Genomic DNA, 23,525 nt, shown 5'->3' with positions numbered 1-23,525 from the left:
TCCCCTTATCTACAGAGCCAGTTATCTCATCATAGAAGGCAATTAGGTTAGTCAGGCATGACTTCCCCTTCGTGAATCCATGCTGACTGTTCCTGATAACTTTCCTCTCCTCTAAATGTTTCATAATTGATTCCTTGAGGACCTGCTCCATGATTTTTCCAGGGACTGAGGTGAGGCTGACTGGCCTGTAGTTCCCCGGATCCTCCTTCTTCCCTTTTTTAAAGATGGGCACTACATTAGCCTTTTTCCAGTCATCTGGGACCTCCCCCGATCGCCATGAGTTTTCAAAAATAATGGCTAATGGCTCTGCAATCTCACCCGCCAACTCCTTTAGCACCCTCGGATGCAGCGCATCCGGCCCCATGGACTTGTGCACGTCCAGTTTTTCTAAATAGTCCCGAACCACTTCTTTCTCCACAGAGGGTTGGTCACCTTCTCCCCATGCTGTACTGCCCAGTGCAGCAGTCTGGGAGCTGACCTTGTTCGTGAAGACAGAGGCAAAAAAATCATTGAGTACATTAGCTTTTTCCACATCCTCGGTCACTAGGTAGCCTCCCTCATTCAGTAAGGGGCCCACACTTTCCTTGATTTTCTTCTTGTTGCTAACATACCTGAAGAAACCCTTCTTGTTACTCTTAACATCTTTTGCTAACTGCAACTCCAAGTGTGATTTGGCCTTCCTGATTTCACTCCTGCACGCCTGAGCAATATTTTTATATTCCTCCCTGGTCATTTGTCCAATCTTCCACTTCTTGTAAGCTTCTTTTTTGCATTTAAGATCAGCAAGGATTTCACTGTTTAGCCAAGCTGGTCGCCTGCCATATTTACTATTCTTTCTACACATCGGGATGGTTTGTTCCTGCAACCTCAATAAGGATTCTTTAAAATACAGCCAGCTCTCCTGGACCCCTTTGCCCTTCATGTTATTCTCCCAGGGGATCCTGCCCATCTGTTCCCTGAGGGAGTCAAAGTCTGCTTTTCTGAAGTCAAAGAGATCGAGAGATGACTTGATCATGGTATACAAGTATTTAGATGGGGAAGAGATTTCTGACAGTACAGCTCTTTAATCTAGCAGAAAAAGGCATTACGAAATCCAGTGGTTTGAAGTTGAAACTAGACAAATTCAGATTAGAAATAAGGTATCCATTTTTAACAGTGAAGGTAATTAACTAGTGAAACGCGGGATGTAGTGGATTCTCCATCACTTGCATTCTTTAAATCAAAGCTGGATGGCTTTCGAAAAGCTGCAATAACTCAACCAGAAGTTATGGGCTTGGTGCAGATGTTATTGGGTGTGGAGTGTGTTATGCATGACGTGGGACTAGCTGATCCTCATCATCCCTTCTGGCCTTAAATTCTATAAATTATGATTAGGTCACTTTGTTTTGCGCTGTGCAAATAAGAAAAAAGGCAAAAAAAAAAAACCAACAACAACAAAAAAACAAGCACTCATTTTCCTGTCCCGTTTCCTTCCCTTATCTGTTAGCAGCCAAAGCGATCAGCGGAGAAGCTGCCACAGCGGAGTCAGATGGCTGGACAGTAACAGGAGACAATCAGGAGAAAACATTTGTAAGTTAATTTTATTTTAAATTTGAACCTCTGAAAAAAATTTCCATAAGGGATTTGAGGTGTTTCCTTTTCTTCTTTTGTATTAGATAGTTTACTAGCTATACTGGAGTCTGACCCAAAGCTCACTGAAGTTAATGGGAATCTTTCCGCTGACTTCAGTGGGCTTTGGACCAGATCCTAGATTCTTACCATACATCGACATGGGGATAAAAACCCCAAAGGTGGCCTAGGTCAGCTGACTTGGGCTCTAGGGCTGAAAAACTCCTGCATAATGTTTGGGCTTGGGCTGGAGCCGGAGCTCTGGGACCCTGTGGGGGTGGAGGGTATCTGCTTGAGTAGTTAGCCTATGCCACTGTGGGTTACACTGCTGTTTTTGGCAAGGTACTTGATCAAACCTAGCCCACGTCTGCCTACATATCCTGTGGATCCAGGGCCCAGGGCTATAGGGGCAATGGAGAGAGGTAAATAGTGGTGAGCCCCCAGGAATGTCTACTGGGACCAGTGCTGTTCAAAATATTCATAAATGATCTAGAAAAAGGGGTAAAGAGTGAGGTAGCAAATTTTGCAGATGATACTAAATTACTCAAGATAGTTAAGTCCAAAGCAGACTGTGGAAAGTTACAAAGGGGTCTCACAAAACTGGGTGACTGGACAACAAAATGGCAGATGAAATTCAGTGTTGATAAATGCAAAGTAATGGAAAACATAATCCCAAACATATATACAAAACAATGGGTTCTAAATTAGCTGTTACTCCTCAAGAAAGAGATCTTGGGGTCATCATGGATAGTTCTCTGAAAATATCAGTGTGCAGCGGCAGTCAAAAAGCGAACAGAATGTTAGGAACCGTTAGGAAAGGGATAGATAATAAGACAGAAAATATCATAAGGACACTATATAAATCCATGGTTTGCCCACATCTTGAATACTGAGTGCAGTTCTGGTTGTTCCAGCTCAAGAAAGATATATTAGAATTGGAGAAGGTACAGAGAAAGGCAACAAAAATGATTAAGGGTATGGAATAGCTTCCATATGAGGAGAGATTAAAAATACTGGGCCATTTCAGCTTGGAAAAGAGACGTCTGAGGAATATGATAGAAGTCTATACAATCATGAATGGTGTGGAGAAAGTGAATAGGGAAATCTTATTTACTTTTCACATAACAGAAGAACCACAGTCACCCAATGAAATTAATAGGCAGCAAGTTTAAAACAAAAGGAAGTATTTCTTCACACAACACAACACACAGTCAATCCATGGAACTCTTTGCCAGGGGATGTTGTGAAGGCCAAAAGTATAATGGTTTAAAAAAGAAAGAAAGAAAAGTTCATGGAGAATAGGTCCATTAATGGTTACCAGCCAAGATGGTTAGGGATGCAACCCCATGTTCTGGGATTCCCTAGCCTCTGACTGCCAGAAGACAGGAGTGGATGACAGGGGCTGGAATAATTGTGAATAATTCCCTGTTCTGTTCATTGCCTCTGGGGTACCTGGCATTGGCCACTGTTGGAAGACAGGATTCATTGGTCTGACCCAGTATGGCCATTCTTAGGTTCTTATGTTCCTGGGTAATGTCATTTCCCTGACAGGACTCACTATGGACCCCCACAAAGTAGCAGCAAGAAAGAAATCTCTTTACGGTTTAAATCGGAAAAAGTCCTTTTTGCGCAAAAACCGTGGGAGCGTCTACACTTGCCAATGACCTTTTGCGGTGAAACTCAGAAGTTTCACCGCAAAATAAACCCCACCTCTATGAGAGGCGTACGGCTCTTCGGTGATGCATTTGAAGTGATGTGCAAATGCGTTCTTCCTGTTTACAGAGCTTTTAGCCTCTGCAGGATATCCCACAGTGGCCAGGGCTGGATTAACCTTTTGTGGGCCCGGTGCCAAACATATTTTTGGGCCCCCATGGAGGCAATGGAGCATGGTGCGGGAGGGTCAGTCCCCGGAGCCTGGGGCCGGCCAGGGGCAATGGCATTGCAGGGGTGGCCCCACACTGCCCAGCCCAGTGAGAGGGCACTATTTACAAACCTGAAGTTGCCAGACACACAATGGTCCACCCGGCCCTATTCTGCCAGCATGTCCCTGCCGCACCACACATCCCCCAACACCAAAACACACACCCCCAATTCATGGCCAGAGCCCCCCGAGACCTACTGTGCCTAGCGCCCCCGCCAGACCCTGCCACAAACGCACAGAGCCCTGCACAACATCACCCCTGCCCAGCACCCCCTTGCCCACAGCCCCACGACAACTGCCCAGCACCCCACGCAGAACCCTCACTCCCTAGTGCCCCATCACACAGAGATCTTCCCTGCCTCCTCACAGCCCAGCACCCTCCCCCCCATGCCCTCCAGAGACCCACTCCCCCAAGGTCTGCCTCCAGGCCGCACTCACCGGCCCTGCTGGGAGGTGACTGTCTGCCGGGCCGAGCCAGCAGTGCAGCCAGGGCTGATCCCAAGGCGGGGAATCGCTCCGTTCCCTCAGGAGTGGTGCCATCAGCCAGGCCAGCGCCTGCCCCGGCCGGGCTCCCTCAGGACCCACTTGCCTGGAGGGGCCCAGCTAAGCCCCCCACACTGCCCCCCTGCCCCAAACTGACCGAGCCTGGCCAGGCTTCTGCACCAGTCCCAGGTGGCCCAGCTCCAGGGAGACAGGTGGGGCCCCACAGGTGGTGGGAAGCAGAGACTGCCTGAAGCCAGAGGGGCACTGGGGTCCGGCCAGAAGGCAGAGAAAAGCCGGAGGGTGAGGCCTGGAGGTGGAGAGGAGCCCTTGGCCGACCAGCGGGCTCTCGGGGCGCAGTGCAAGCAGAGCAGGACGGGGCCCCTTCTGAGTGTGGGCCTGGCTCCATGGCGCCACTGTGAACCTGGCACTGACAGTGCTGAGGCAACCACTCTGGTCAGGTAAACAGACATCCACCCCTCCCCCTGTACAGTCCCGGGGAACTTTGAAACACCCTTTCCTGTTTTCTTGGCAAGTGCTCACTTATCTGGCCAAGTGACAATGCCTGCTCCACAGAGCAGACGATCCCCTGCTTGGAGCAATGCGGAGCTACTGGAGCTGATCAGTGTTTGGGGAGAGGCGGCTGTGCAGGGCCCAGGATACCCCGCGATCACCCCCCCGCCTTTTCCCACAAGGCCCATTGTCAAAATTAGGGTTACCATATTTAACAAATAAAAAAAGAGGACCCTCCACGGGGCCCTGGCCCCGCCCATTTCCCACCCCAGCCCCGCCCCAACTCCGCCCCTTCCCCGCCCCACCCCCACCCCCTCCTCCCTCCCACTCCCAGCCACGCGAAAAGGGCTGCCCGAGCGCTACCGGCTTCACGGTTTGCCGGGCAGCCCCCAGACCCTGCGCCCCCGGCCGGCGCTTCCCCAGCACAGCTGGAGCCCGGGAAGGGAAGCGCCCAGCTGGGGGCGCAGGGTCTGGAGGCTGCCCGGCAAACCATGAAGCCGGTAGCGCTTGGGCTTCGGGCAGCCCCCTTGCCTCTGGACCCTGCGCCCCCGGCCGGGCACTTCCCCTCCTGGGCTCCGGCGGCGCAGGGTCCGGAGGCATGGGGGCTGCCCAAAGCCCGTAGCGCTCGGCTCTTAAACAGAGCCGAAGAGTGAGGGGAGGAGCAGAGCTGCCGCGGGAGGGGAAGTGCCCGGCCGGCATTTTCCCGGACATGTTCGGCTTTTTGGCAATTCCCCCTGGATGGGGGTTTGATTACCAAAAAGCCGGACATGTCCGGGAAAAACCGGATGTATGGTAACCCTAGTCAAAATGGAGAGAGCTGCACTGTGGGAAAGGTGCCCTCAGGGTGCTGCTCTGATGGGTGATGGAAGGGCTGCAAATGTAAACACTCTGACACCTGTGGAAGTGAGTACACAAACCAGCACTTTTCTTTCACTGGTTCACTATCACCCACTGAAACTGACAGCGCAAAAACTCTGCAAGTGGAGACATTGCTTTAGTCTTCACTCCCCAAAAGAGGTAGTTATCTCAACGTAAGATCCTAGAGGAGCCAGGGCACTGTCATTTTTACCTCATCGTAGCTAGTTGAGGTCCACTCCAGGTGGGGGTATAAGTCTCACAGGTCCCAGTTGAACACCATCCCATGGCCACTCACCAGACTGTTGTGAGGGAAGCCAGCTGCTGTGTCCACTGGTGTTTTACGCTTCTGGAGCCTGAACAGAGACCACCTACTGCCCCATTTTGGGGGGTCCCCAGGCATACTGTCCAGGTGCAGACCCTTTGTCTGGCAACGCTCCAGAGAGCTGCACCCCATTGTCCAGTTGCCTAGCTCCTGGGCTCAGTGCTGACTCCTCCAGACTGACCCATAGCTTAAACACACCCTACCCCAGACTCCCACCAGACGTTATGAGCCATCTGCTTTACCTCTTCAAGGGCGCACATGGTACCATAGAGCACAGAACACATGGAGACACTTTGCCTAGATTCTAACACCATCACCCTTTCACATAACAGATAAAGCACAAGAGAGTACAGATCATTTAGATCATAAACATCCCAACCGCAATGCCCCTCATTAGCTCACCCTTCTCTTGAGAGTCCTTGGACGACCATCTGTTCAGGCACAGTCCCCTGCTTCACAGGCTCCTCCACGGTGGGTTGCTTCTCCCTCATCTTGAGCTGGCCCCAAATAGATCAGTGCCTCCCTTTTTATAACCTTCTAGTCTCTGTATCATGTGACCCCTCATTAGCCTCAACAGGTGACCACAGACCCCTGTCAGGTGACTTAGTTGCCAAAGCAACCTCTCCTGTGATAAACCATTTCTCCTGGTTGGGAGCCAGTCTGTTATTCAGAACTATTCCATTTCAAGGGGAGAGCCCTTTAAGTCAACAACCCTCTTTTGTTATCCATGTACCAATACCCCACTGGAATTCTAGTTCGAGATGGAGTTAAAAGACAGTAGTAAAGTAAAGACCAGCCTTACAATCAAAATGGAGTCTGCAGTCTCATGTGGTCATATATACAGAGTTCATCACCTCAAACAGAATTCATACACTGTACAGACAGATCCCCCAAACCATAACAGGGTTAATCTTGACTAGCTGCGTCAAGGACTAAAAACTACCTGTGCCTTGTCTGCATGAGGATTTTACGACAAGATAGTTATCTTGATGTAAAATCACACCTCACTATTCACTTTCTCCAGACCATTCATGATTGTATAGACCATAGCGTTCCTGTCATCTGTCGCTCTCTTTTTATAAGGCCTCATGTGCTCTTCAGGTACAGCATGGAGAGCAGCAGGCTTCCCACACTGCCTCAGTGTTCCTCAGACCTGACCTGAGGTCTCCACTCCAAAGAGGCAAGAATATAGTTTTGTCTCCAAGGCTGTTGAATTTTTGACACGCTGTGCAGAGACCGGTGATGTAGCCATCTCCACCAGGGGCTGGAGCCACCAAACATAAGACACTAAACAGCTGGCAGAGGGTCAGTCACTGTCAACCTGAACTGGATTCAAACCTATGAAGTGGAGGTAGAAATCTCCATATTAAATTACTTAGCATGCAAACCTCACTTTTCGTATGTAGATCAAAATGTCTTTTGAAATGCACTATTGGTCCTCTTTACTTTTTTATTGCAGAATGTAACAGAGGGGTCTCTTGAAAAGTTTACCACCAAAGGTGGCAACAGTACCAATGTCTGCCATGCCGCATACCACAGATAACCCAGCCAACCTGAGTGACTATGAGTACCAATACTTAGACGAGGAGGATTACATCCAGTTTTTGCTTTGCACAAAGGAAAATGTCAAGGCGTTTGGCAAGGTGTTCCTGCCAGTGCTCTATACAATAGTGTTTCTGCTTGGATTGGCTGGGAACTGTCTACTCTTTGCCATCTTGATCAAATATACCAAGAACAAGAAAATGACCGAGGTGTATCTGCTGAATCTGACCATTTCAGACCTTCTTTTTGTGGTAACCCTTCCCTTCTGGGCCACATACGCAGCTTCTCAGTGGGTGTTTGGGAATGCCTTCTGCAAGATCATAAGTGTCATCTACACCACCAACTTCTACAGTGGCATCTTCTTCGTCAGCTGCATGAGTCTGGACAAATACCTGGAGATTGTTCATGCTTGGTCCAATAAAAACTTAAGGGCCCCAAGAAAGAGCTTCCTTGTCTCTTCAGTGGTGTGGGTTATTTCCATAGTGCTGTCTATTCCTGACTTTATCTTCATGGAGGTGCAGGATCTCCACAATGGGAGACGAGTTTGCCACCTCGACTATGGCCTGCACCACTCCATCTGGCGTCTTCTCTTTCAATTCCAGCAAATCCTGCTAGGCTTCTTCCTTCCATTCCTTTGCATGGTGTTCTTCTACTCCCGCGTAGCTTGTGTTCTCACTACATTAATGTCTCCTGGCAAGAAGAGAGCTCTCCGCCTGGTCGTTATTTTGGTGGTAGTTTTCTTTGTGCTGTGGTTCCCATACAACATTACCCTCTTTCTGCATTTGTTGCAAAACCTCCATGTGATTAAGGGTTGTGAAACTAGCAAGCACTTGGACTATGCTATGCAAGTGACTGAGAGCCTTGCCTTTATTCATTGTTGCCTCAACCCCGCGCTGTACGCTTTTGTGAACAAACGGTTCAGGTTACACTTAAAGAAGATTTTTGGGGCCATCTTCAAGAGGCAGGATTTCTTTGTTCTCCAGATGTCTGAGACAAGTCGTTCTACTAGTAGGTGCACTGACCATGTAGAAATTACAAGCATCACGAATGTGTAATGAATATTTAGAGAATTTCATTGCTGTATATGTTTTATTATCACATATTGTACTGTTTCTGGCAATGGAGTGATGTATGGATGATGTATGGCTAATGTATTGGGGAGTGAGGGTAGCTCAGTGGTTTAAGCATTGGCCTGTTAAACCCAGGGTTATGAGTTCAATCCTTAAGGGGGGCCACTTAGGGATCTGGGGCAAAAATCTGTCTGGGGATTGGTCCTGCTTTGAGCAGGGGGTTGGACTAGATGACCTCCTGAGGTCCCTTCTGACCCTGATATTCTATGATAAGTAGTTGGAGCACAGACCTGGGAATCAGCTCTGGCATTGACTCCTTCCATCATCTTGGGGAAATCACAACCTGCCTGTGCCTCAGTTTCCCTATCTGCAAACTCATGGGGATGGTAATAATTTGTTGGGAGGATTTTTCTAGAATGGAGTAATCCCACTGAAGTGGGGAGTCATTTTGCATTTAGTTCACTAAACTTCTACAAAAGATCCCTAAGAGGGGCCTTGTTTTGTTACAGCTCAGTCAATACTGTATTTTCATGTTAAATCTTTTAAAAAACCTTTATATAATGAAACACTGCATGTTTAGCAAATGTTCAAAATATGGGGGAAAAGTCGTGGGGTGGGGGTGTTCTTAAGATAGGCTCTCTCTGAGCTTCATGCAGTCACAAAGCGATGGTTTTTGTCTTTTACAATCAGTACATGGAATAAAATACTTGTTATAACTTTCACAAAGTGTCTTTCAATGCAGTCTCACCCTTTGTTAAAACTTTAACAGCTTTTAAAACGTTCGGAAAGAAGTCTGGGTAAAAAAACGAGCAAACTGAAGGGGTGACCCCTGGAGCCATTCTAAGGCAGACTATAGCCTTATTAGACTTATCTGTTTTTAAAATGTAGAGAAAGCCACAGCTCTAGCCTGTGCTGTATTATTTTAATAAAATCTATGGACCCAAAACAAACACAGGAGCTTGTACCTGTGTTTCAGCACATGGGTTGCAAACATTTAGAAACAAAGATATTCTGATAACGCAACAGAAAAATTCATACTTAAATCTAAAAGTCCTAAGAAAATGAAAGCTTAATATAACTTTTGCATGGATTTGTTAAAAAGTGGGGAGGAAAATAAACTTCTCTCTGAGCCACTGGATTACAGAATAAGGGGAATATAAACTAGCTGTTACTAAGCCCTGGTCTACACTACGGGGTTAGGTCGAATTTAGCCGCATTGGGTCAATTTTATAAACAATGCGTCTACACAACCAACCCCATTCCGTCAACCTAAAGGGCTCTTAAAATCGACTTCTGTACTCCTCCCCGGCGAGGGGAGTAGCGCTAAAATCGACCTTGCTGGGTCGAATTTGGGGTAGTGCAGACACAATTCGACGGTATTAGCCTCCGGGAGCTATCCCAGAGTGCTCCAATGTGACCGTTCTGGACAGCACTTTGAACTCCGATGCACTAGCCGGGTACACAGAAAAAGCCCCGGGAAATTTTGAATTTCATTTCCTGTTTGGTCAGCGTGGCGAGTTCAGCAGCACAGGTGACCATGCAGTCCCCCCAGAATCGCAAACAAGCTCCAGCCTGGACCAAAAGGGAGCCGCTGGATCTGATTGCTGTATGGGGAGAAGAATCTGTGCAGGCTGAACACCAATCAATAAAAAATGCTAATATATATGCCAAAATCGCACAGGGCATGATGGACAGAGGCTACAACAGGGACACACAGTAGTGCCGCGTGAAAGTTAAGGAGCTCAGGCAAGCCTACCAAAAGACAAAAGAGGCAAACGGTCGCTCCGGGTCACAGCCCCATACATGTCGCTTCTATGATCAGCTGCATGGCATTCTAGGGGGGGTACGCTACCACTACCCCACCACTGTCCGTGGACACCTGCAAGGGGGGAGTCTCATGCAACAGGGAGGAGGATTTTGTGGAGGAGGAGGAGGAGGAGGAGAATGCGCAGCAGGCAAGCGGTGAATCTTTTCTCCCCGGCAGCCAGGACCTTTTCATCACCCTGGAGCCAACACCCTCCCAAGGGGGGATCCCCGACCCTGAAGCCAGAGAAGGCACCTCTGGTGAGTGCACATTTGTAACTACAATACAGGGTTTAAAAGCAATAGTGTTTAATGTTTGTTTTGCCCTGAAGAATTGGGATGCATTCGTGGCCAGTACAGCTACTGGAAAAGTCTGTTAACGTGTCTGGGGATGGAGCGGGAATCCTCCAGGGACATCTCCATGAAGCTCTCCTGGAGGTACTCTGAAAGCCTTTGCAGAAGGTTTCTGGGGAGAGCTGCCTTATTTCATCCTCCACGGTAGGACACTTTACCACGCCAAGCCAGTAGCAAGTAGTCTGGAATCATTGCAGCACAAAGCATGGCAGCGAATGGTCCTGGGTTTTGGTGGCATTCAAGCAACATTTGGTCTATATCTTTCTGCTAGCCTCAGGAGAGTGATATCATTCATGGTCACCTGGTTGAAATAGGGGAATTTTTGTAAGGGAACAGTAAAAGGACCCCGTTCATGCTGGGCTGTTTGCGCTTGGCTAAAAGGGATCATCCCAGAGAATAGCCACGCGGTGAGGTGGGGAGAGGTGTGTGCTCCACATCCACCCGAAAATCGCAGCCCCTCCTTTTAAATGTGAAACCCAACCGGCATTGCTTGCTATGGGAAAGGAGGACGCTGCAGTTTGAAACCATTCCCACATGTTATGAAGGCATAAGAAGCCAACCCCGCGTAACCTTTGGCTTACCATGGCTGCCTGGAAACCGCATTCTGTTGCCCAGCCGTGTGTGATGTGTCACCAATATAAAAGGCAAAATGCGACCTTGTACCTAAAGTACATGTGCTGTCTGCTGTGAATTGCTTGATTCATTGTGAAAGAGTCTCCCTTTTGTTCTCAGAAATCTATCGTCTTAAATTTTACTCTCCCTTTTTATCTCCCCGCAGGTGCAAATGTTTCTATGCTCCCCCTATCATCTTAGTCCCTGAGGTTATCGCAGATTAGAAGGCGAAAAAAACGCACTTGCAATGACATGTTTTCCAAGCTCATGCAGTCCTCCTGTACTGATAGGACACAGCTGAATGCATGGAGACATTCAGTGGCAGAGGCCAGGAAAGCATTAAGTGAGCGTAATGAGAAGAGGCAGGAGGCGATGCTGAGGCTAATGGGGGAGCAAACGGACATGCTTAGGTGTCTGGTGGAGCTGCAGGAACGCCAACAAGAGCGCAGACCCCCCCCTGCATCCACTGTATAACCGCCTGCCCTCCTCCCCAAGTTCCATACCCTCCTCATCCAGACGCCCAAGAAAGCGGGGGGAGGAGGCTCCGGGCACCAAGCCACTCCACTCCAGAGGATGGCCCAAGCAGCAGAAGACCGTCATTCAAACAGTTTTGATTTGTAGTGTGGCTACAATAAGCAATGTGGCCTTGTCCTTCCCTCCTCCCCTACCCCACCCGGGCTACCTTGTCAGTTATCTCACTTTTTTTTTTAATTAAGAAAGAAAGAATGCATGGTTTCAAAACAATAGTTACTTTATTTCCTTTGCCAGCTGTGATCGAAGGGGGGAGGGTGGTTGGCTTACAGGGAATTAAAATCAACAAAGGGGACGGGTTTTCATCAAGGAAAAACACACACCACTGTCACACCGTAGCCTGGCCAGTCATGAAACCGGTTTTCAAAGCCTCTCTGATGCGCAGCGTGCCTAGCTGTGCTCTTCTAATCGCCCTGGTGTCTGGCTGCTCAAAATCGGCCGCCAGGAGATTTGCCTCAACCTCCCACCCCACCATAAATGTCTCGCCCTTACTCTCACAGATATTATGGAGCACACAGCAAGCAGCAATAACAATGGGAATGTTGGTTGTGCTGAGGTCTAACCTCATATAGAGTGCAACGTCACAACGGGCTCTGGCAATTGGGACATCATGGCGGCAGTGGGGCTGGTAGACACAGTGGATCGCCGATTCTGGGCCCGGCAAACAAGCACAGGCTGGTGGGACTGCATAGTCAGCAAACAGCGTCTGCGAGCTTTTAAACGTCCAAAGGCACCATTCTGCACTTGCTCAGCCTATGGTTGAACTGCTCCTTACTACTGTCCAGGCTGCCTGTGTACGGCTTCATGAGCCATGGGAGCAAGGGGTAAGCTGGGTCCCCAAGGATAACTATTGGCATTTCAACATCCCCAATGGTAATTTTCTGGTCTGGGAAGTAAGTCCCTTCTTGCAGCTGCTCGAACAGCCCGGAGTTCCTAAAGATGCGAGTGTCATGCACCTTTCCCGGCCGTCCCACATTGATGTCGGTGAAACGTCCCTTGTGATCCGCCAGTGCTTGCAGCACCATTGAGAAGTACCCCTTGCGGTTTATGTACTGGTTGGCAAGGTGGTCCGGTGCCAAGATAGGGATATGCGTTCCGTCTATCGCCCCACCAGTTAGGAAAACCCACTGCAGCAAAGCCATCCAGTATGACCTGCATATTTCCCAGAGTCATTATCCTTGGTAACAGAATGTCAGTGATTGCATTGGCTACTTGGATCACAGCAGTTCCCACAGTAGATTTGCCCACTCCACATTGATTCCCGACTGACTGGTAGCTGTCTGGCGTTGCAAGCTTCCACATGGCTATTGCCACTCGCTTCTCAACTGTCAAGGCAGCTCTCATCTTGGTATTCCTGCACTTCAGGGCGGGCGAAAGCACCTCACAAAGTTCAAGGAAAGTGGCCTTAAGCATGCGAAAGTTTCACAACCACTGTGAATCATCCCATACCTGCAACACTATGCGGTCCCACCAGCCTGTGCTTGTTTGCCGGGCCCAGAATCGGCGTTCCACTGTATCTACCAGCCCCATTGCTGCCATGATGTCCCAATTGCCAGAGCCCGTTGTGACGTTGCACTCTATATGATTTTATGAAAGTATGCTGATGAATGTGAATGTAATGTAACTAAAATATGCTTCATGCAAAAGGTCTCTTGTAAGGTATCATTACAAAGCTTATAATCTACTGAGTGTGGTCATCCTATTTGTATACATGTATCACTCTTGTATCTGAAACTAGAAATATGAAATATAACTCTGAGGGCCTATTGTAATTATGCAAAGTGTGGACCATTAATGGTGGTTTGGAATCTTGATGGCGCCCATTAACCAGGACAATTGACTGTAGATTGCTCTGTTTTACTTGTAAGTCGTCCTGTATACCTGTGTGATGGCAAGTGGGTAATGAAGTCTTACAGTGACATGTGTGTCACCTGAACTGGAATCCATCTTTAACCTGGTGCTTTTCCATTGAGAGGGAGTGGGTGGGAACCCAGAGAGGAACAAAGGATTCCTGCCTTATGCAAAAGATATATAAGTGGGTAGAACAGAGCAAAAGGGGCAGCCATCATGAGAAATCCCGTAGCTGCCACCTGAGCTGGAACAAGGGCTGTACCAGGGGAAAGGACTGTGCCCAGACTAGGAAGGCATCCAGTTTGTGAAAGAAACTTATTGAAACATCTCCGAGGGTGAGATTTTATCTGTATTCAGTTTTATTACTGTATTAGGCTTAGATTTGATTGTTTTATTTTATTTTACTTGGTACTTCACTTTGTTCTGTCTGTTACTACTTGGAACCACTTAAATCCTACTTTCTGTATTTAATAAAATCACTATTTACTCATTAATTAACCCACAGTATGTATTAATACCTGGGGGGGAGGGGGACAAACAGCTGTGCATATCTCTCTATCAGTGTTATAGAGGGTGAACAATTTATGAGTTCACCCTGTATAAGCTTTATACAGGGTAAAATGGATTTATTTGGGGTTTGGACCCCATTGGGAGTTGGGCATCTGAGTGTTAAAGACAGGGACACTTCTGTAAGCTGCTTTCAGTTAAGTCTGCAGCTTTGGGGCACGAGGTTCAGACCCTGGGTCTGTGTTGGAGCAGACTGGCGTGTCTGGCTCAACAAGACAGGGTGCTGGAGTCCTGAGCTGCCAGGGCAGGAAAGCAGGAGCAGAAGTAGTCTTGGCACATCAGTTGGCAGTTCCCAAGGGGGTTTCTGTGATCCAACCCGTCATAGCCCATGCTTTCAGGAACGACTGTCGTCCTCACAGTCGTCCTCATGCTGGCATCTCTTAGCCAGGTTCTGCACATACTGCAGGATAATGCCTGAGGGTGTTTACAATGCTCACAACAGCAGCGGTGAGCTGAGCAGGCTCCATGCTTGCCATGCTATGGCGTATGCATAGATAACCCAGGAAAAAAGACGTGAAACGATTGTCTGCCGTTGCTTTCATGGAGGGAGGGAGGGGAGACTGATGACATGTACCCCAAACCACCCGCGACAATCTTTGCGCCCCATCAAAGCCTCTCTGCGCCCTTAACCCAGTATTCCAAAGGGCAGCAGAGACTGTGGGAACTGTGGGATAGCTACCCATAGTGCACCTCTCCATGAGTCAATGCTACCCATGGTATTGAGGACGCACTCCACCGACTTAATGTGCTTAGTGGGGGACGTACACAATCGACTGTATAAAATTAATTTCTAAAGATCGTCTTCTATAAAATCGACCTAATTGCGTAGTGTAGACATACCCTAAGGGTCTGTGGTTTTCACTCTGGGGTGTTTTTGCATGCTTATTTATTTTTTTTAATTGAAACACACATGTCAAAATGTTAAATAAAGGGCTCTGTCTTCATATAGGCTTGTTTTTTAAAGTGTTTATTCCTTTACAAAACTGAATATCACTTTCACTTGTTTGTGTTAAAAAGCAGTCAAAGAAGCAGCTTTGTTATCTCTGATCCACTGGCTTACTGAGGCTGTTTTTGCTGACAGTGGCTTTGCTGCAAAAGCATGCTGTTTCAAATTGTCCTTACTAAAAAATGACCAGTGCTAGTCTAAAACATAGGGAAAAAACTTTTTTATCACTATACATTACTTTTATAAACAGGTTTTCTGTGTTTTTAACCCTGGGTTGTTTCTGCATGCTCCCTTTTTAGTGGAACACCTGTGCAAAAGGGCTAAATGAAAAATTGTTTCTTCAGATAGACTTGCTTTTCAAAGTGGTCTTCTTTTCTAATTCACTAACTTTAAAAGGCTCCTTCAAATTGTCCTCACTAAAAACATAGGGGAAAGCTTTTAAAAACTTTTTCTTAGTCAGGGTTTGTGGGTTTAGGCCTGGGGTGTTTCTGCATGTTCTATTTTATTGAAACATATGCAAAAGTTCTAAATGAAGGGATGTGTCTTCATATAGGCTTGTCTTTTAAAGTGTTTATTCCTGTACAAGACTTTCACCTCTATTTGTTAAAAAGTGGGGGAAGAAACAAACTTCTTCTCTCTGAGCCACTAGTTTACAAAATAAGGGGAATATAAACTGTCTGTTACTAAGGACCTGTGGCTTTAAACCTGGGGTGTTTCTGCATGCTTTATTTTATTGAAACCAGGGCTGGCTCCAGGCACCAGCCCAGCAAGCAGGTGCTTGGGGCGGCCAATGGAGAGGGGCGGCATGTCCGGCTCTTCGGCGGCGGGTCCCTCAGTCCCTCTCGGAGGGAAGGACCTGCCGCCGAATTGCCGCCAAAGACTGGAGCGGCGGCAGTAGAGCTGATCGCGATTGCGATCGCAGCTTTTTTTTTTTTTTTTGCTGCTTGGGGTGGCAAAACTCTGGAGCCGGCCCTGATTGAAACACACCTGTAAATAAAGCAATGTGTCTTCATATAGGTTTGTCTTTTAAAGTGTTCATCCCTTTACAAGACTTTCACCTGCATTTGTTAAAAACTTTAACAAATTACTTTTATAAACTAACTGGCTGTGGCTTTAACCCTGAGGTAATATATTTTTTTTATTTTACATTGTTAATAAGATTACAAAGCAATGCCTTCTTCGCATAACAAAAGGAAATGTTTAGTTAAAAAAGTATTTGGTATAATTTTGTTTTAAAAGTGGGCCTAGGGCTTTCTGGTTGTGTTCTGGCCTTGTTATCTCTGATCTGTTTTTTAAAGTGTTTATTCCTTTACAAAACTGAATACAGCTTTCACTTGTTTGTGTTAAAAAGCAGTCAAAGAAGCAGCCTTGTTATCTCTGATCCACTGCCTCACAGACGCTGTTTTTGCTGACAACGGCTTTGCTGCAAAAGCATTCTGTTTCAAATTCTCCTTACTAAAAAATGACCAGTGCTAGTTTAAAACATAGGGGGAAAACTTTTTTATCACTATACATTACTTTTATAAACAGGTTTTCTGTGTTTTTAACCCTGGGTTGTTTCTGCATGCTCCCTTTTTATTGAAACACCTGTGCAAAAGGGCTAAATGAAAAATTGTTTCTTCAGATAGACTTGCTTTTCAAAGTGGTCTTCTTTTCTAATCCACTAACTTAAATAGGCTCCTTCAAATTGTCCTCATTAAAAAACACAGGGAAAAGCTTTTAAAAACTTTTTCTTAGTCAGGGTTTGTGGGTTTAGGCCTGGGGTGCTTCTGCATGCCCTTTTTTTATTGAAACGTATGCAAAAGTGCTAAATAAAGGGATGTGTCTTTATACAGGCTTGTCTTTTAAAGCAAATATAAAGCAGATCTTTATTCCTTTACAAAACTTAATGTAACTTTTACTTGCGTTTGTTAAAAAGTTTGGAAAAGAAGCAGCCTTCTTATCTCTTATCCACTAACTCACAGATGCTGTTTTTGCTAACAGGGGCTTTGCTGAAGCTTCATATTGTTCTTACTAAAAAATAACCCATGTTAGTCTAAAACATGGGGGAAACTTTTAAAAATTGTTTGTGACTAAGGGCTTATGGCTTTAACTTTTATTAAAGCCCCTATGTAAAAGGGCTACGTGGCGGGAAAAATGCTTGGCGGTCTGTTTTTCTAGATAAGAATAAGGCAGTTAAAGGACGGTGGGGAGTAGTGAGGGGAGGGGAGGGAGTTGGCTCTTGTTTAAAAACCTGGGACTATAGGATTGGATCAGGAAAATGAATTCTATGACGCTGCTGTAAAACAGCTATGGATTGGTCCGATCCAAAGGCGGTGATAACAAGCCTGAGGGGCTCTGAACCTGGAAAGTTCCATCATTCGGCAGAAATACTTGGAAAGGTAAGAGCTCTCTCTCTGATTCAACCACGTGCTGTCTATCTTTGCCGTTTGCAAAGGAGCTTTTGTAGCAGGGCATTCACCCTGCTCCAGCTCAGCAAGGGTTAAAAATGAGCCCTTGGAGAGGGTTGGGGCTGAGTGCCAATCAGAGAAGGCAGAGAGGCAGCCAATCAGGGCCAGGCTGGGCCCTATAAAAGGGCTGCAGGGCCAAAAGGCAAGGACTCTCTCTCTAGCTGTGGAAAGAGAAGGACCTGGCTGCTTGGGAGCCCACAGAGTGCTGTCAGGTGACTTAGTTGCTAAGACGACCTCTCCTGTGATAAACCATTTCTCCTGGTTGGGAGCCAGTCTGTTATTCAGAGCTATTCCATTTCAATGGGAGAGCAGTTTAAGTCAACAACCCTCTTTTGTTATCCATGTGCCAACACCTCACTGGAATCCTAGTTCTAGATGGAGGTTAAAAGACAATAGAAAAGTAAAGACCAACCTTACAATCAAAATGCAGTTGGCAGTCTCATACCTCATAGAACTGGAAGGGACCCTGAAAGGTCATCAAGTCCAGCCCCCTGCCTTCACTAGCAGGACCAAGTACTGATTTTGCCCCAGACCCCTCAGTGGCCCCCTGAAGGATTGAACTCACAACTTTGGGTTTAGGAGGCCAATGCTCAAACCACTGAGCTATCTCATGTGGTCATATATACAGAGTTCATCATCTCAAACAGAATTCATACACTGTACAGACACAATCCCCCAAATCATAACAACAGGGTTTATCTTGACTAGCCGCATCAAGGACTAAAAACTACCAGTGCCTTGTCTGCATGAGAATTTTACATCAAGATAGCTATCTTGACGTAAAATCACACCTCTTTTTGCAGTGAAGCCATAGCGTTCCTGTCATCTGTCTCTCTCTTTTTATAAGGCCTCATGTACTTCTCAGGTACAGTATGGAGAGCAGGAGGCATCCCACACTGCCTCAGTGTTCCTCAGACCTGACCTGAGAGCTCCACTCCAAACAGGCAAGAGTATAGTTTTGTCTCCAGGGCTGTTGAATTTTTGACACCCCGTGTAGAGACCGGTGATGTAGCCGTCTCCACCAGGGACTGGTCTGGGGCCACCAAACATACGACATTAAAGAGCTGGCCGAGGGTCAGTCACTGTCAACCTGGGCCGGATTCAAAACTATTAAGTGGAGGTAGAAATCTCCATATTAAATTACTTAGCATGGAAACCTCACTTTTCATATGTAGATCAAAATGTCTTTTGAAATGCACTATTGGTCCTCTTTACTTTTTTATTGCAGAATGTAACAGAGGGGTCTCTTGAAAAGTTTACCACCAAGGGGGGCAACAGTACCAATGTCTGCCATGCCGCATACCACAGATAACCCAGTCAACATGACTGACTACGAGTACCAATTCTTAGACGAGGAGGATTACATCCAGGGAGTGCTTTGCACAAAGGAAAATGTCAAGGCGTTTGGCAAGGTGTTCCTGCCAGTGCTCTATACAATAGTGTTTCTGCTTGGATTGGCTGGGAACTGTCTACTCTTTGCCATCTTGATCAAATATACCAAGAACAAGAAGATGACCGAGGTGTATCTGCTGAATCTGACCATTTCAGACCTTCTTTTTGTGGTAACCCTTCCCTTCTGGGCCACATACGCAGCTTCTCAGTGGGTGTTTGGGAATGCCTTCTGCAAGATCATAAGTGTCATCTACACCACCAACTTCTACAGTGGCATCTTCTTCGTCAGCTGCATGAGTCTGGACAAATACCTGGAGATTGTTCATGCTTGGTCCAATAAAAACTTAAGGGCCCCAAGAAAGAGCTTCCTTGTCTCTTCAGTGGTGTGGGTTATTTCCATAGTGCTGTCTATTCCTGACTTTATCTTCATGGAGGTGCAGGATCTCCACAATGGGAGACGAGTTTGCTACCCCGACTATGGCCTGCACAACTCCATCTGGCGGCTTCTCTTTCAATTTCAGCAGATCCTGCTAGGCTTCTTCCTTCCATTCCTTTGCATGGTGTTCTTCTACTCCCGCGTAGCTTGTGTTCTCACTACATTAATGTCTCCTGGCAAGAAGAGAGCTCTCCGCCTGGTCGTTATTTTGGTGGTAGTTTTCTTTGTGCTGTGGTTCCCATACAACGTTACCCTCTTTCTGCATTTGTTGCAAAACCTCCATGTGATTAAGGGTTGTGAAACTAGCAAGCACTTGGACTATGCTATGCAAGTGACTGAGAGCCTTGCCTTTATTCATTGTTGCCTCAACCCCGCGCTGTACGCTTTTGTGAACAAACGGTTCAGGTTACACTTAAAGAAGATTTTTGGGGCCATCTTCAGGAGGCAGGATATTCGTCATTCTTTTAGTAGGTGCACTGACAACGTAGAAATGAAAAGCATTACGAATGTGTAATGAATATTTAGAGAATTTCATTGCTATACATGTTTGATTATCACATATTGTATTGTTTCCGGCAATGGAGTGATGTATGGATAAGTAGTTGGAGCACAGACCTGGGAATCACAAAAGGCCAAGTATTAATCCCAGCTCTAGCATTGACTCCCTCAGTCATTTCGGGCAAATCACAACCTGCCTCTGACTGAGCTTCCCAATTTGCAAACTCATGGGGATGGTAATAATTTAGGCCTGAAATTAGATGAAGGTTTCTGACCATCAGGGGGGTGAAATATTGGAACAGCCTTCCGAGGGAAACGGTGGGGGCGAAGGACCTGTCTGGTTTTAAAATTAAGCTAGATAAGTTTATGGAGGGAATGGTCTAATGGGATAACATGATATTAGTCACAGGAACAGCGTGCCATCGCTGGTAAATAGTATAATGGCTAATAAGGGTAAGGCTGGAGAATCTTGCCTACGTGCTCGGGGTTTTACTGATCGCCATATTTGGGGTCGGGAAGGAATTTTCCTCCAGGGTAGATTGGCAGAGGCCCTGGAGGTTTTTCGCCTTCCTCCACAGCATGGGGCAGGGATCGCTAGCTGGAGGATTCTCTGCTAATTGAAGTCTCTAAACCACAAGATTTGGGGACTTCAACAGCAGAGTCAGGGTAAGGGTAGGGACGGCTTTGTGGCCTGCATCATGCAGGAGGTCAGACCAGATGATCATAATGGTCCCTTCTGACCTTAAAGTCTATGAGTCTATGAGTCTAATTTGTTGGGAGGATTTTTCTAGAATGGTGTAAATATGGAGTAATCCCTGGGAAGTTGGGAGTCATTTTTCATTTACACCGGTGTGTCTGAGAGCAGAATCTGTCCCTGTCATCAGTCACAATGAGGTTACTCCAGCAGTGTGGAATTTGGCCCTGCAACTAGAGTTACAAAGGGATTATTCTGGATTAATACTGGTGTAACTGGCAGCTAAAATTTGCCTGATGTTTGTAAAGCATGTGGGCCCAGATCCGGACCTCCAGAGTATTTGGGCTCCCAACTCCTATTGAAATCAAAATCCCCTAAATACCTCGGAGAATCTGGACTGTGGTGCAAACTTAATGTGTGAGGCAGAGTGGCCTCCCTCCGTGCTTGACAGGGAGGAAACACTCCACACCTCCTGACTGGGCAGAACCAAGCCAGCCCCGTCCCTGTGCTAGAAGTGGAGGGACAGGACAAGAAGTATAAGAGGAAGGCCTTCCATCTCAGTTGGGCTGGAGCCAGACGTCTCTACCTCGCTGAGGAACTCTGGACCAGAGACCGAGCTGTGCAGTACTCCAGGAAGAGACCAGCTGAGGAGAGGAGTTGCATGGGACCACTGTCCACTATTTACCCCGAGGAGACTGAAGACCTATGGATGATGGAGCCACACCAAGGAAGGGTGGTCAGAAGTAGCCAAGGGGAACCAGACATTAGTCTGGCTGTGTGGCCAGTAAACGAGTCAGCATGTTTCGGTGACTTCCCTGCTGACCCAGTGGTGGGACCATCCACCACTGTTAGGGCCCTGGACTGGGACCTGGTGGAGTAGGGGGGCCCGGGTCCTCCTACCCCCTGCCACCAACCCCACCCCTGAGGTGTGGGCCTACTCACCCCAGGCCAGAAGGCCTGTGCCTTGCCTGTGGCCTGTTGCTCTGCCCTGCCCAGAGGACTAGAGCCCCAGACTATGTTTACTGTCTGCTCCAGCTCGAAGAATGTAGCGAAAGACTGCTCCTTGCTCTCCCCGCCCAGAGGGTCAAGGCAATAGATTGTAGATTGCTGCTTGCTTCAGCAAGGAGGCTGGGCAATAAATAGACTGTGTGCTGTTCTGTCCTGACCAGAGGGCCAGAGCCCTATCCTTCTTAATGACTGCTTTCTGTGTGACGTAGTGAGGTAGAGTGGCCTCCCTCCAAGCCTGACAGGGAGGGACAACCACAGAACCACCGCAGTGAGAAAACTGGGTTCTAAGTATTATCAGTGATGGCGTACACAAACACATACACACGGAGAGATCTGGATTACGTACAATTTAGATGTCAGATATAGTGAAACCTGGTGTAATGGGCTGTCCATCCCACCCTGCACAAGAGTGGAAGTGGTTAATGGAGGCCAGATGGGCCAGTTAATCTAGTAGATTGAACGCCAAAAGGAAAGCCCTGATTAGTGGAACAGGCTTATCTGTGAAGGAACAGGCGGGGCCTGTATAAAGCCAGATCGCTGTCTATAGATGGGTGGTGGTTGCTGGGACAGTTCTGCTGGGAAGTAGGCTGCAGTCATTCTCTGAGTGGAGGGAGTTGGGAGGCTGGGAAACCCAGAGATGGGGGAAGCCAGATAAGTAGGAAGAATCCCAGGGAAACAACAGCAAGAGGTAGGACTGTAAGGGACCGTGGTTGCTTGTTATAGAGTCCCTGAGCTGGAACCGAGTGTAGAGGGTGGACCTGGGTTCCCCTAGCAGCCACTGGGGAGTGGAAAGGACATTGGAGACGCCAGCTAGCCAGTGGGTCTGGAAGGACTTTGAATTCCCTGGAAGGGGAGGATCTTAGTGATCCGGCCGCAAGGCCAAGCCACCAAGAGGAGACTGCAGTCCCTGGAGTGCGAGGTGTAGAGCTGCAGAATGAAATTGTTTCTTTTCTTTAATTACTATTATTAATATGACTTTATTTTGTGAACAAACAGAACTTCACTGTTTTAACATTGTAACTCCTGTTTGCCTCCCAGCATTGTAAACTGTTCATTACACTTGTTTTAATAAGACTCCATATTGTAACTAAAACTCCATTTTGAAATGCTTACTCCATTTTGCAAAACCCCGTTGTAACCTTATTAACTTAGTTCAGATGTGTGAATGAGGTACGCATGGATAATGGAATCAACCTCCAGCCCCGGCCTGTCCTGATAAAGTTAAGTGCAAACACCAAGGGCTGAAGACAACAGCCCTGACAAAGTGAGAAGAGTCCACCCCAAAAGAAAAGAACAAAGGTGCAATTGAAACAAGATCAAAGTCAGGTCCGAAGCTGAAAGTCACGTCTGCAATTGACGGGTTATCAATCACACCGAACCCAGAGGCAGCGTGACACAGCAAGACCTATCAACTCTTGATTCAAACTAAAAGCCTATAAAAAAGATGGGTAAGATGGAAGACTTTGGGTAATGTTCTGCTGCCAACATCGAGGGGCATCAGTGCGTGCCTAACAGAGACCCAGCCCTTCCTCGTGTCCGGCTTTCCTGGCCAGTTAGGCGTCACGAGCTACGAACCCAAGCTGCGAAATCAAGCCATGGACTCAAGCTACATTCAGGACTGGTAACTATCCAGCAGCTGCAGAACATTTGATGTGTGTGTATAGGTATTAGCTATTGGTTATAGATCAAATTGTATTAGCATAATAAACGTGGCATCTTGCCTTATCCCCTGAAACGATCCTGTGTAGTTTTAGCTGTATAACAGAGGGGCCACAGGGCGAGACAGTACAGGAGAAGACCTTGCCAGAGGGGAAACCCAATGTCTGGCAGAGCTAATTCCCAGGACAGCCAGCAGGAGGCGCCACTAGCAGTGAGTGAACCCTGTGACACCTGGTCTAACAGGCACCTGCTCTGCTGATCACTAGGATTTCAGTTTCTCCAAATGCATCACATTCTATTATGTGGCTACTTGTAACAATGGCCAGAGAAATATCAGTTGCAGTGCACCCATAATATGCCACCAAATGAAATTAATAGGCAGCAGGTTTAAAACAAATAAAAGGAAGTTC

The 23,525-nt window shown here is 47.2% G+C and overlaps 2 protein-coding genes across 3 annotated transcripts; both read left to right on the top strand.

The window, feature by feature from the left end:
* The first annotated feature begins 1,429 nt into the window (after positions 1-1,429).
* On the top strand, positions 1,430-9,040 carry ACKR2 (atypical chemokine receptor 2). The gene is made up of 2 exons (XM_042856068.2): positions 1,430-1,569; positions 7,162-9,040. The coding sequence occupies exon 2, from the start codon at positions 7,217-7,219 to the stop codon at positions 8,297-8,299; it is 1,083 nt and encodes a 360-aa protein (XP_042712002.2). The 5' UTR covers positions 1,430-1,569; positions 7,162-7,216; the 3' UTR covers positions 8,300-9,040.
* On the top strand, positions 1,503-23,191 carry LOC103306276 (atypical chemokine receptor 2). 2 transcript variants are annotated; one of them, XM_042859975.2, is made up of 2 exons: positions 1,503-1,569; positions 18,657-23,191. In XM_042859975.2, exon 2 carries the CDS (start codon positions 18,712-18,714, stop codon positions 19,768-19,770), a length of 1,059 nt encoding a protein of 352 aa, XP_042715909.2. In that variant the 5' UTR covers positions 1,503-1,569; positions 18,657-18,711; the 3' UTR covers positions 19,771-23,191. The 2 variants fall into 2 exon arrangements, with proteins under 2 accessions (XP_042715909.2, XP_008168968.2); XM_008170746.4 differs by lacking the exon at positions 1,503-1,569 and adding an exon at positions 17,125-17,359.
* Positions 23,192-23,525: the final 334 nt, after the last annotated feature.

This window comes from Chrysemys picta, chromosome 2 (assembly GCF_011386835.1).
Source record: "Chrysemys picta bellii isolate R12L10 chromosome 2, ASM1138683v2, whole genome shotgun sequence".
Classification (NCBI taxonomy): Eukaryota; Metazoa; Chordata; order Testudines; family Emydidae; genus Chrysemys; species Chrysemys picta.
Note: the sequence above shows the minus strand (reverse complement) of the source record. Positions and strands in the feature narration are given on the sequence as shown.

Coding starts and splice junctions, on each gene's coding strand:
- ACKR2 (XM_042856068.2), top strand. CDS start 7,217: ATGTCTGCCATGCCGCATACCACAGATAACCCAGCCAACCTGAGTGAC.
- LOC103306276 (XM_042859975.2), top strand. CDS start 18,712: ATGTCTGCCATGCCGCATACCACAGATAACCCAGTCAACATGACTGAC.